The 13,232-nt window shown below is 44.7% G+C and overlaps 1 protein-coding gene across 3 annotated transcripts in view; it reads right to left on the bottom strand.

Moving 5' to 3' along the window:
* nkain2 (sodium/potassium transporting ATPase interacting 2) overlaps positions 1 to 13,232 on the bottom strand; it is a 59,185-nt gene that overhangs the window by 24,735 nt on the left and 21,218 nt on the right. For all 3 annotated transcript variants that reach the window (XM_061812832.1, XM_061812834.1, XM_061812835.1), the window contains exons 2-3: positions 3,762 to 3,899; positions 3,061 to 3,141 (exon numbers count right to left, since the gene is read on the bottom strand). In XM_061812832.1, coding sequence (XP_061668816.1) covers positions 3,061 to 3,141; positions 3,762 to 3,899 — 219 coding nt within the window. The remainder of the gene's footprint in view (positions 1 to 3,060; positions 3,142 to 3,761; positions 3,900 to 13,232) is intronic.

Genomic DNA, 13,232 nt, shown 5'->3' with positions numbered 1-13,232 from the left:
TAATGCAATTTTCAGTCTTTGATTAGGAGGCCCTTTCAGACGTAGAAGAACGTCAGATCACTTAATGGAGAAAAATGAACTCCACTTTTGTCGAGACACCCAAAAGTAATGGCCGGCGTGTATTAAACAAAATATTAAAGCGGAATGCAAGCGGCCATGAACAATGACAACTTCTAGACTAACTCTTTCAAGTACTAACTCGTGCAAAAGAAGGGCGATTAAATGCGAGGTGGGTGGGGTTGTCATCCATCTAAAACGTTCAAAAGATGAATCTCCGCAGATCGAGGCGCTGCAACGCTGCACGATTGTTCACGACAGATTGCGGGATACAAATTATGTTAAGATGTGCAAGATTCATTCGATGCGTTGTGCCAGATGAGTGACCGGAGCTAGCCAGCTGCAATTAACTGGCAGCTAAGCTAACAAGCTGGCTAATGAAGCCAGCGTAGATTTACGAACTTTTTTGGCAACAAGACCGGCGAAAAACTGACCACCACCGGACAGCGAGGGATGCCACTTAAAACAATGTGTTAGAGGAAAAATAATTTTAGCAACAGCTTTTCCCAAAAATGCATCAGCGTATTGTGTTTCCGCCATTGTGACAAAATCAGGAACCCCTCCGCCCCCTCCCCCCCCCAAAAAAAAAAAACTGCGACCAGGACGTAACCGGGGGGCTATAGATAACGTTCAAATAATCCAATTGGATTTTTCACTAGTTGGACAAAGGCGGCTTTATTTCGGAATAGTACAAGGAATAACAATAGAGATAGCGAGTCGCTACTTCTTTGTTGCCGACAGTGTGACTAGCGATAGAGGATTGACGTGATTAGACTGAGCACTCCCTTTAAGTCTTTTAATTTCTACAACTTTAGAATAAAGATCATCTGAAATCTACTCTTGGGGGGAAAAAGTAGGCGATTTACTACGAAGTACGTCAAGATTCCTCATGGCTTACAAAAAACAGTAAATGATGATTCCCATCCATATTCATGATGTAAAAAAAACATCCAAAGACATTTTGATTTGAAACAATCATTTTTAATTACGGAAATTTCTGTTCCGCTCGTTGCGTGTAGGTGTCAAATTGTGGCAAACTTTGATAATTTGACAATAAAACGCCAAACTTTAAGAAGTCGACTCTGAAAATTCATCTCCCAAAGTCGGCAACGTGAAATTTACCCATCAATCCTATCATGAGTAGCACCACGGGCGGCCATTTTAGATGGGAATTGTAATGTATTGTATTGGTGGTACCGTTTACTCCGATCATTTAGTTCAGTACATAAATTCCAAAAGTCTTTTCAATGCATGATTAATCTCTGCAATCTTCAGTACATTTCATCTACGTGCGGCTTTCATCTCTTATCCGACTCATCTCAACAGTCGCCCGTCAGTTTTTACGCTTCAATTAGCTGAACTCGTCGATTGAAGTCACAGTTTTGTCTTTGCCGTTTTAATAGCGTAAGCATCGCCGTGGCAACCCGGCGGCACGAGACCCGGCCCGGTTTAGCCCCGAGATGAGCCGATAAGGCAACATTAAAGTGAGGGGGGACGCCCGCGCTAAGCCAACACTCGTTAGCGCTAATAGCCTGCAAGTGCAGACGCTAATGAGCCTTAAAATGGGAGCCCATTTTTGCCGTTTTATTGTGAAGGAATTGCTTCAAGTCTTGGTTTTCTAACATTTTTCTTTATTTGTGTGACGGCGAGCCGGGCGGCGTTTTCCGTGCTGTCGGCAAACGAGCCGCGAGGGACGCGGCGGGATTCGGACAACAGCTGGCGGAGCCGGCCGGGCCCGCGTGCCGCTTGCAGCGCCTCCATCGCTGCACCCCCATTTCTATAATAACCGGGTCCAGGTTAATGTGTCCTTGAGCGTTGCACACACACGCGGTGTTGTGGTCATAAAGCAAGCTGCGCAGCGTGCGCTTTCACTGGGCTTCAGTCTGATTGGACGGCGCTTAATTGACGAAGGCACTTCTAATTAGCAGGGGGCTCGTTTGAAAACAGATGCGCGGCGAGCAGGCCCGTTTTTCTTACTGCTATGGCAACACACACGTTCTAGATTTTCAAAACGCTGGTTGGTTTCCTTTGTTCGCCGGACAACCAGGTGCATAGGAAGCCCGAGGTGGTTTTATTAAGACGAGTATGACCAATAGCAGCAAAAAATCATTACGTTACTACAACAAAATAACTAATTAATACAACATTTAAGGTTTTGTTACAGCTTTTTCACAACAATGAGGGTTTCTTTTATACTCGCCGTTTTTGTTTTTTGACTTTTCAAATGGACCCTCAGAAAGTAGAACAGTTCAAAGGAAGAAAAACAAACTGAAAGAAGCTCTTTTTCTTTCATACAAGCTGCGGGGAGATTTTAATAAATTGTTGGAAGTCGCTTTCTGGTACAATTTGAAAGTCAACAAATTGGCCCATTGTGTGTGGGAGATAAAATACCAAAGGGAAAAAAAATAAACTCACTGAAGAAAATGAAGCATAAATGAGACTTTTCATTCATGCAACTCATACAACCCAAATATCAATATGTTAACGATTGATAAGATGCTTGATTGCAAACACGTTTCCCCTGCAGCTCAATAAAACTCCTTTCCACTGCAAAGTCGTTGCACTTTTTTGTTTCCCCTCTCCAATCATTCCTCACCGCCGCCGTCTGCAATCAAGCACAATCAGCGCTGATTTTTCTTGTGTTTATAGAAGCGCTGATTGGCGCTAATTAATTGCCCAACTTCTGCGATTCCAATCAACTCATTTGACTGATGCTGAATTGTAAATATTGTTGGAAGGGGCCACACATTCAGAACCAAGCGCATTCACATTGGCATGTTTTCTCTTGCACTGTAGTGTACGATATTTGCAATAAGTATTGGTGATAACTGGCGTTCCTCATTAAGCACGTGAGAAAAATAAACAAACTACGACGCCGAGGACCGACTGGCAACAGATCGTGATAACAATCTGGAGGGTGATTAAAAGAAAAGTAGACAATGGCGCCTCATCAGCTATTCCAAGAACACATTTCTTCTGTTATTGTGGACTTGAAAATGTTACCTTGGACAGCTCGCCCACCTCCAGGTAAAAACAGATGATGAAAACATTCCAAGTCATCCAGATGACCAGCCAGGCTGCGTACTGCGAAGAGGGAAAAAAAAAAAGCATGTGCGGTCAAAGTTGAGAACGCTTTGCTGCACATTTCACTTTTATACAGTAGTTGTTGTACAGAGCAAATGCCAATCCTAAAATTAAATAATTCCATGATATTACCGAAATTTCCGGACCATAGAGCGCACCTGATTATAAACCTCCCCTGGTACATTTTTAAAGGAAAAAGCATTTACGACATACACAAGCCGCACCTGATTAAAAGCCGCACGTTCCCACGTTGAAACATGAGATATTTACAAAGAAAGATGGTGCACAGAAAGAGTTTTCAAAGTTTTAATAATATACCTTATCTTTTCTTTCCAAAAAGTACCTGTGACACAGAAGCAACACGAGTGCTAACAGGGCCGGTTAAAAAAAAAAAAAAAAAAAAAACAAAAAAAATATACCGGTAAAAATCACTGAGACGCGAACCAGCAACACGCTAGCATAAGGCTAACACTAGCACAGTGCTAAGAGGGCCGGTTAAAAAAAAAAACATTCCGGTAAAAAAAAAAAAAAAATCACTTATGTAAGACAGCAGCAACATGCTAGCACAGCGCTAACAGGGCTGGTTATCTCTCCCCCCCCAGGTGTCATATTGAACTTACCCCGGTGACGTAGCGCGGTCTGAACTGGATGGTGCCAAACAACCCCAGGATGACCACGATGATGTGCAGGAAGTTGGTCAAGATGGGAGCCCACTGGTAGCCCAGGAAGTCGATGATCTGACGCTCGAATACGCTGACCTGCCGGGACCGAAATGGACGTTAGCGGGGACGAAGTATTGCCAACATGACTCACTACCACCAACAGTATTAAAAAATAAAAAAAACGTTTAGTACGGTAGCTACTGTCGCTTACGTTATTGTAGCTTTAGCAATTAGCTTGAGGGAGGCAGAAGTAGGAGAGCACATACTGTAGATCTCGAAGCAATGTGGAGAGAAACGCAATATTTTTTGTGAAATATGACTAATATGACTGCAGCTTACTGAATCACTAAGCGTAGTGGTGACTTTTGTCCTTATTTCAATATCCTAATTTATGTACCCTGTGTGCTTGCAAATAAGAGATTTTGTGTTATTATAGATGTATTTTTTATATTAAAATAACCACTTTCTTTGCAATCTATTTAACTATGTTATTACTCTGTTTTTTTAATTAAGTACAATATAATAGAGTGCTATTTTCATGAAAACAAAACATTTTTGTTGAGTTTCATTGTCAGGCATGAACAGATTAATGCTATTTCCATTCATTTCAATGTGGGAAGATGATTTGGTCACATGTCCGGAGATCTAAGTCTGGCTTAGCTAAAATAAATAAATAAATACATAAAATGAAACAGGAGAAGTGTTAAAAAAATAATAATAATAATTCAGTCCCTGCTAATGAACTCGTGCTGCGGGAATCGGCCGTGGCGGCAGGGTTAAGGACCGTGTTTACAGTCAAAGTTTTTATCATGATTGCAAAACTGAAGCGTAATCAGTCATTTCCAGTCGCTGTACTGTATTGGCCCCGCCCCTCCATGTCCCGCCCTCCACGCCGTGAACGTCAACCAATGCAGCGTGTGATGTGACAGCGCTAAATATGTAGCGGCACATGTAAATACAGAATCGGGAGAGGATGAAGCGGATGCGAGGTGATGCAAAGACGCAGACGCATCGACGCTCGCAACTCCACGGGTAGCGTGTTTTTAAAAAAGAAGTCTGCACACACACACAAAATTCTTGCACGGCTGAGTTTAGCACATCCTAATGTGAGAACATATGGCAACACTGCAGCCGTTCACAACCACGCTGCACAAACACGCATAATAAGCAGTCACCACTTGGCGGAGGGGGGAAAAAAAAACTGTTTCTCGCATATGAAATGCACAAAAGCAGAGAGGCGCACTAATGACTCGAACGCGCAACGTAACATTTCGCACGCAGCCGCACGTGCACAGTGTGTGCGCATGCGTTGGGGCGGTTCTGCGTCGCTTGCACTTGACTTGTTGTTTTTACGCATGCGCGCACACACGCGCGCACACACGCGCACACACACACACGGTTGGTTTCTTTGTGCATCAGCTCCATGTCATTGTGCATAAAAAAAAAGCAAGTCCTCTCATCGACAACTATTTAGTGGTGCAATAGTTCATTTTCTCTCCCAAACAAGAAGTCAGGGCCCTCCCAGCCCATTACGGAACCCCCCCTGGGAGCCCCCCCCGACCCCCCACTGCTCAGCGCCGATGATAAAGGCAGGAGCGCGCTTAATACGTAGAACAGACGATCAATCAGTAGCGCGCACGGGACACAAAGTGGATTTTTCTTTTCAGCCGCTAATTACTTTGAGGGCAAAGTTTTATTGCTAGTGTTTATTATTGTGAGTAAATAAATATCCCGACCATCTGGTTCTTGGCTCATTTCCCATGTTGTCACCGAGCGGGCTCAGCTGTAAAACCCGAGTCACAATTATTTGAGCGTAGTCGGCGAGCTTTGCAAAAAACGTAGACTCACCACATCAGCTTCAGGTTCGCTGTAAAATATAGAAATTATAAGTGACTTAGCCATGGTAACGGCACAAAAGCACGCCAAGCACCACAGTCAGGTCAAAGTTTTTGGGTTTTTTTCCCCATATTGTAAAAATGCACATAAGGTACTCTGATCTGTCGAATTTATAATCTGTTCCATGTTCCCACCCAAAAAGGACAAAGTCAAAAAAAAAACCAAAAAAACAAAAAAATTTTTATGAATTTCACTGCCAAATATTGTTTTGTTTTGTCATGCGGAACGGTAGCTTTGTACGCCTTTGATGCCGGAACTGACAGGAGAGTTGCGTTTTTTGTTTGTTTGTTAGTCTTTTTAATTGATGTCGAGCGAAAATAGAGCCAGACAGCGGGGGAAAAAAAGGGTTTGATTGATTGGACAGAAAGAAGGACAGACAAGGGAATTAGGGCGACAAACCGCAGCAGAAAAATATGAATATTACATGAACATCTGGAGAGAACGGAAAGCATGCACAACCACAGTTAGAGTTTCGATAAATATTCAGTTTGACCCCTGACCTTCTCCCAATTTTTTTATCTTGCCCCACTGCAAATTTGAATGTGACACCTCTGCCTCCGACTAAAAAAAAAAAACAACAAAAATGATTGACATCAGGGAATGGAGGGTTTCATTTTTATGTCAGCCACCGGACATGAATTTGGGACTACAATCGCGAGTATTCTCGTTTTGTCTTTGTTTGTGTTTGACTGCTTGTGCTTGTCAATAAACATCGAAAACTGCGTCAGCGATCGTTACTCTCCTTTTTCTCCTCACGGCAAAGTATCTGAATTGTTGTTAATAATTGACCACGCGAGAGTTCATAAGTTGAAAAATTATTTGGGAACCACAAACACACACAATAATTTGGGAACCACATACTGTAATTTTTTGACTTTTTTCACACGCTTCCAACCCTGCGGCTTATTTGTTAATTTTTTTCTAACGGCCGCAAAGGGCGAGCGGGAAAGGTAAGAGTGAGACTGGAGGAATATATGTGCCAAGGAAGTGACTTTTACCGGTATGTTTGATTTTAACCGGCCTTGTTAGCGCTGCGCGTTGCTGCTGTGTTACTGCTGCTTCTCAGTGATTTAGGTGTGGATTTTTTTTTCTTAATTGGCCCTGTTAGTGCTGTGCTAGCATGTTGCTACTATGTAGCTGCCGCGGCTGTTTTTTAGTTTTCTTTTTATTTTACCGGTATGTTTTTTTTTTTTTTTAATTAAAACCAGCCCTGGTCATGCTACCGTGTTGTTGCTATGTTAAATTAAGCAAGGTATTAAAACTTTGAAATCTCTTTCTGTGTACAGTCTTTCTTTGTAAATATTTCGTGTTCCCATGTGGGTTTCAATGTGGGCACTTGCGGCTTTTACACAGGTGCGGCTTATGTACGTACCAAATGGTATTTCCTTTACAAATGTACTGGGTGAGGCTTATAGTCAGGTGCGCCCTGTATGCCGGAAATTACGGTAGTTGGGTCCACAGAAAAGCCAACGCGGGGGCTCGGTTTACGACGGAGTTCCGTTCCTATGACGAGAGGTTGAACAAAATTTCGAGGGGCAAAGTCCATCCCCAACCGACCCGATGGCGTTAAAGTCAGAATTACAGTAAATACGCGTATGAAACCCCCCATAAAATAATTCAAGACGATGAAAGAAATGATTTCAATAAGATGAAAAACAGTATGTGGAGCGGTTGCGTAACTTGCAGTACAACTGCAGTACGTGCGCACACGCTGCCAAGTGAAAAGATCCAGATGTGAGCCCCGCTTGATCAGAACACGGAGATATGCAGATGTCTGGCAAATCCGTCTCACGTCGGCGCGCAAATCCCTCGGGGGACGAAGAGCTCCCCGGTACTCGGCCGCTTGTCTTCTCCAAAGCGCGACTCTGACAGGGGGGAGGGAATCTCTCACGGAAAATATTTGTCTTCATTATTTTATTAGTCTTGATTCCAGCACTGAAAAACGTACGATGAATCGCTTCAACGTTTTCAACGTTCCCCTTTCGGCATTTTACGGATTCATCTGTTGCTGTGACCAATATTGCAAATGTTAATGTCGCAAGCCGCTGTAGGAAGAGTCGTCTTCCTCAGAGCGAGAAAGGAACGCGAGATTGTCGGCAATTTACGATCAACGTTGCTGCCGAGCGGGATCGTGGCCTTTTATGAAGCCAACTATGGCGTTTTGAGATCAAGGGAATATAAACTTGCTCAAGATGTTTTATGTAAACAAGCAACAAAAGATGGAAAAGGGAGCAGAACGCTCTGAAAAAATGAACTCCTGTGGGCGCAAATAACCTTTATTCCAGAGCCGCTTTTGAATGCGATTAAACTGCTATGACTATTCATCATATGCTAATGTCCTCTTGAATGTCAACCAAAAATTGACATGAATTACAAACTTTCCCACCCAATGAGATACTCCACGTCCTTGTCTGCGTGTATATTTCAACGTGTAGCTAAATCAATGACAAAAACATTTGATAACGTCGTATTTTTAACTAAATCACTGCCAGCCGTTTCAGGGCATTTTGATTGATCTGTCAAATCTCACAGAATATTGTCTGAAATACGCACAAAAATTAACGGTAGACGCTTCTTTCCCGCCAACATTTTTTTTAGCTTTTTTTACATTCCTTAGTAATCAGCAGTTGAATATGGGCTGGTTTCACAAAAAAGAACAAGTCGAGCAGAACACGGACGCTAACACTTTGCTTCAAACTATCCATCCATCCATTTTCTCAGCCGCTTATCCTAACAAGGGTCACGGGAGTCCTGGAGCTCATCCCAGCTACCATCGGGCAGGAGGCGGGGTTGGCAAAATAATCATTTATTTACAGATATACAAAGTAGAAAGGCATTGTGAGCGCGAGTGCGGCTTTTTCACACGGATCCCGATTCCCTCGCCACATGAACTGCGTTACGATCATGATCACAAGACACACTTTCCACAAACTCACACACTCTTTGTACCATACATGTATACCCGTTTGTGTTTGAGGTGGCTGAACCTGTTCAATTTCCAGCGTGTTAGCATTTCTCTCCCACAACTTCGTCATGACGAGCCGCGATTCTCTACCTAATCTAGATCTTCTACTCGAGAGCTGTGCTGACTGCAATCCAAAGCGATGCAACGGCACCATCTACAGCCATCTGTCAGTCATTACAGTGCTTTACAAACCTGAATTTCACAACAAAAGCTGGGCAAGACCATCTTCCACGCCTGTGCGTTGAAAAGATTCCTGGACCGGTACGTAAATTCCACTTGACAAATATTAATGTCGACAGCAGTGAATTTAGACAAACAACGGTTCACACTCACATTTGCATAATTCAGTCTTCACCGGACGTGATGTGCATGTTCTCGGAACGTGGGAGGAAGCTGGAGTACCCGGAGAAAACCCGCACAAGCGAGGGCTGACATGCGAACAGCACACAGGAAGGCCGCAGCTGAGATTCGAACCCCGCGCCGCATAAATGTGTGCTTAAAACACAAACGCTGAATAATAATAACAATAACGGGCAATAAAATCCCACACGCTTGGATTACTTTTTTTTTTTAATCCACCAAACACACATTAACTCTCAAACTGTTTGGCGAAGAGATTGACAGCAAAAAAGATGAAGTTAGGGGGAGGAAACGAGGAGATCCTTCTGTAGCTTTCCAAGTCTATTTTGGCGCGTTTGACGGCAAACGATGAAGAGATATCAAAGAATAATTATGATTGCTCCAGACAGCGAGGCAGCTGCGCCGTGTCGCGCAACTATTAGGAGACGCTGCGGCGAGACAAAAGTGTCTTTAATCTGAACCGCAAAGTGTGACAAGGGGAGGAGAGGTGGACATTTTGCCTTTCACTTCTCCAACTTGGTCCCTTCCTGCTCTTTCTCCTCTCTTTGCCTGCTCCTGCATATTTAATATGCGGCCCTCTTTCAGCGATTTTCTTTTGTTCTCAAGCCATTACCTCATCAGCTGCTGCCACCCTCCTGTTCCTGCTCCCTTCCTTGCTACCGACACTCCTTCACCGGCACCTGATCGCTGAGTAACCTGCGACAAGCTATTGTTAGGCCATCTCAGGTTGAATTTGAATCGTTGGAAAAATGAGGTTACAAAATGGTGAAAAAGTGAGCTTTTCTCTTCCTACTCAAACGCTGTGGGCGTGTCCACCGAAGGCACTGAACCCACACCCCGTTAAACTGTCACTCGAATGTTAGTCCTGCAACCTGGAAAAATGGATGCTACTTGCTCTAGCAGTTCTCTTTTTATCTACACATACCTACAAGGTTGTGTCACAAAAACGTATCGGAAGCAGAGATCAATTACAACCTTTGTGGGACAACGAGGCACTCGAAACCAGTCACGCCAGCATGAGGCCACTCTCCACATGCTGTCTGTCATGTTGGACTTTAGTTCAACCCCTCGCTCTTCCGCATTATCTGTCAGATGCGCACGCACTCAAGACCAACAACGAGGCGCTCTAAAGATGCCCCACCATAAAATTATCTGAATGGAAGATGGATTTTCTGGGTGTAGGTAACTAGCTACCGATCTGTGGTCACGATTATGCCAAATAACGGCCTGATGTTCTCAGATGTTTTTATTCTTATATCATGGGGGAAGGGGGGGAACTCATACCAAAGTACCTAGAGTAAGTTTCTTCCTGCTTGTCCCGTTGGGGGTCGCCACAGCGTGACATCTCAGATGAACGCTCAGATTTGTTTTTACGGCCGATATCCTTCCTGACGCAACCCCTCTTGGGGAGTAGAGACCCCAGTGAGATACGAACTCACGACCTCACCACTACCTAAAAATCCGGAAAACTTAAATGGTGTGAATCAGTTTGAACGGTACATCGCCACAACTGAGTACTGCACATGTCCGGGAATTATCTTCAAACATGTATCGTTCATTTAGAAAGAAATTTCTGAAGTCACAGCGTCTTGAAAATGACTCGCTATACATTTTATTCCCTCAATCTAAAACAGTACACAGCTGCCTGAGTTCGTCTGTGACAATCTTCATCCCTGCGTCATTGCGCTTGAAAGCGAGTGCAGTGCCGTGTTGACGTCTCTGAACTTTGTGCGCTCCCAGACTCCACTCGTGACTTTTGGAAGCTTGGTTCAGAACACAAAGCAACCACGCTGCGCCTCATTCTTGTGCTGCTGAGCTCAACGACGGCCAACTTAATAAAAAGATCGCATTGAAACTCAGCCAACAAATTTTTGTCTCCTGAGAGCTAACAAAGTGGTAAAGAGTATCCCAATATCCAAACTGGTTCCCAGTTTTACGCCGGCCCCCGCCCGCCGCCTCCCTTTCATCCAAGCGCTTTCCGCTCTCACCCGAGTTCTCCGCCAGGTTTTAGAGGCTAATGCGGCGAGGATGGTGAGCACAAAGACAGAAATAGAAAGAATGTACATTGCCGGCGCCTTTTTACCTCCTGACTATCATCCCGAAGCCATCGTCCCCCCCCCCCCGATTGTCGTAAACTTAAGTCCCGTAATAAAACACGGGCCGCTGCGGTTTACTGCTAACTTAATTAAGGCTAGCCGCCCGCCTGCAGTGTCCCGCTGCGTACGGCAAAGGCAATCTCCTATTGATCGGGGTTCGGGCAACAATCGATTCATCTCCATTGGTAGCTATTAGAACCATTTGTGGCTGGTTAAGGTTGAGTGAGAGAGCGAGAGAGGGAGCGGACAGACAGCATGGAAGGAAGGGATGGGTAGACTTATGAAAGGTGGAACAAATAGAGAGACAAAAGACGGGGGTGGATGGAAAAAGGCAGCAGTGATTGCAGGTGAACAGCGCCATTAAATCCCTAATTCCCCCATTTCGCCTTCCCTGTCACCACAGCTATTGAATCATATCTGTAATAGCTACAATATGCTCAGTCACTCCAGCTAGAGATAGACCGCACATGACGCCGAGCGAACGTCCCACTTACATTAACATAACTGTACAGCCTCCAGTGCTGATAAGCCGACTCTTTGTAGAAAGAAGGGCCGGTTAATGTCTTAACACGCACCTGACAGTTGGCGCTCCTTTCCGCGACTATCATAAAAGCGCCATTAACGCTTTCAGAGTTAGCCTGACGCAGATTATATAGCCCAACCCCGCTGAGGTTGAATAATTCAAAAATTGCGCATGTTTGGGGGGAAAATACGCCTCGAGTCGTACAAAACGTCAAAACCTCAGCAAACGAAAATTCATCTCGGCACGCAGTGAAGGATTAACTTTGAGGAGTGGATGCAAATAGATTAATTTAGCACACGCTATGTGATTTACTGTACCGGAGACAAATTGCAATGTCTGCGCTTGCATCTTTAAACATCGCGTCTGAACGCAGGAACGGAGCGGCACGCACATTTGAGCCAGAAATGAAACTTTTAGCGAAATATCATCCATCCAGCGGTGAAAATTTGACGCCGCTGAAGGATCTAAGGGCTGGCTCGGAGCCAGTCGCAAGAAGGGGTCATGCCGCATCAGATTTCAACTCGCATTCCACCAGCATCCCGGAATGGATTCATTTCCACCGTAGTGGCGAAAATGACGACCCATGCAGCAGTTTCATCAGCTGGCGTCCCGAGGCTGACAAAAGACAGCAGCAGAGTGTAAAAAAAGTGGATGGGTCACCGTTTCTAGGCCGGAACATTTGTCGGGATACTCGCTGCTGCGACCCGTGACAAAGAAAAGCCCGCAGTCACGTCTCATTCCGAAAAGATGAGTCCGAATGAAGATCACAAGGTTGGTCTCGGGCGACTGGTTAAAAATGTCCAAAAATCTCGAGTCCAACGCCGGGAAGAGTTTTGAGTCGTACTTTCAAAGGCGCAGCATGTCGAAAGGAACTCGCCCTGATCAGAGAAGCGCCGGAGATGTGCACCCTGTGACACGTTTCTCCAGAGCTGATCAAAAGAATTTCCAAATGGAATGTTTCTTGACGTGTGTGCGCGGTCTTGGCATTGGTTCCACACGCACTGCCGCGCATCCTTTTGGGATCCCTTTGAGCAAATAAAAATCCCCTTTGATGACCACCAAACGAGTGCCATGGTTTTATTCTGCTTGCATGGCGTACTTGATTAACGTTGATATGGACGTTGTCCATTTGCGGTAGATCTCGAGCGTCGCAAACATTCCGCCTCCGCCCCCGTACAGAGGATGAAATTAGCATGAAAATGCAGAAGGGCCGCAAGTGAAACATGCTTAAGCAGCCTTGAAGTATTTGCAGCATACTACACAGCGATACCACTTCCCCTAGCTAACATATACAGCAGTCACTGTGATTTGACAGGCGCGTATGCGCCCGCGCGCCATCGCGCTCGCAAATCTTCACAGTCGAGCGCGAAAAATCACGCGCGTAAAATGTGTTACGAGTAGAAATACATAAATATTGAAAGACGACGCTTATTTGTGCAGTCTTGGCCAATGTTCCCTCTAAGCTGCGCCAATGCGCAATTGCGCACTTGTCGCGCACTCTCAGCGCACATGAAAACCGATCCAGCGCAGTGAACCACAGCCTGACGTCTGTTTTTTTTTTTTTTTTTTTTTTTTAACACGGAAGCACA

The sequence above is a fragment of the Syngnathoides biaculeatus genome, chromosome 23, assembly GCF_019802595.1.
Source record: "Syngnathoides biaculeatus isolate LvHL_M chromosome 23, ASM1980259v1, whole genome shotgun sequence".
NCBI classification, from domain to species: Eukaryota; Metazoa; Chordata; class Actinopteri; order Syngnathiformes; family Syngnathidae; genus Syngnathoides; species Syngnathoides biaculeatus.
This window is presented reverse-complemented; position numbering and strand designations above follow the sequence as displayed.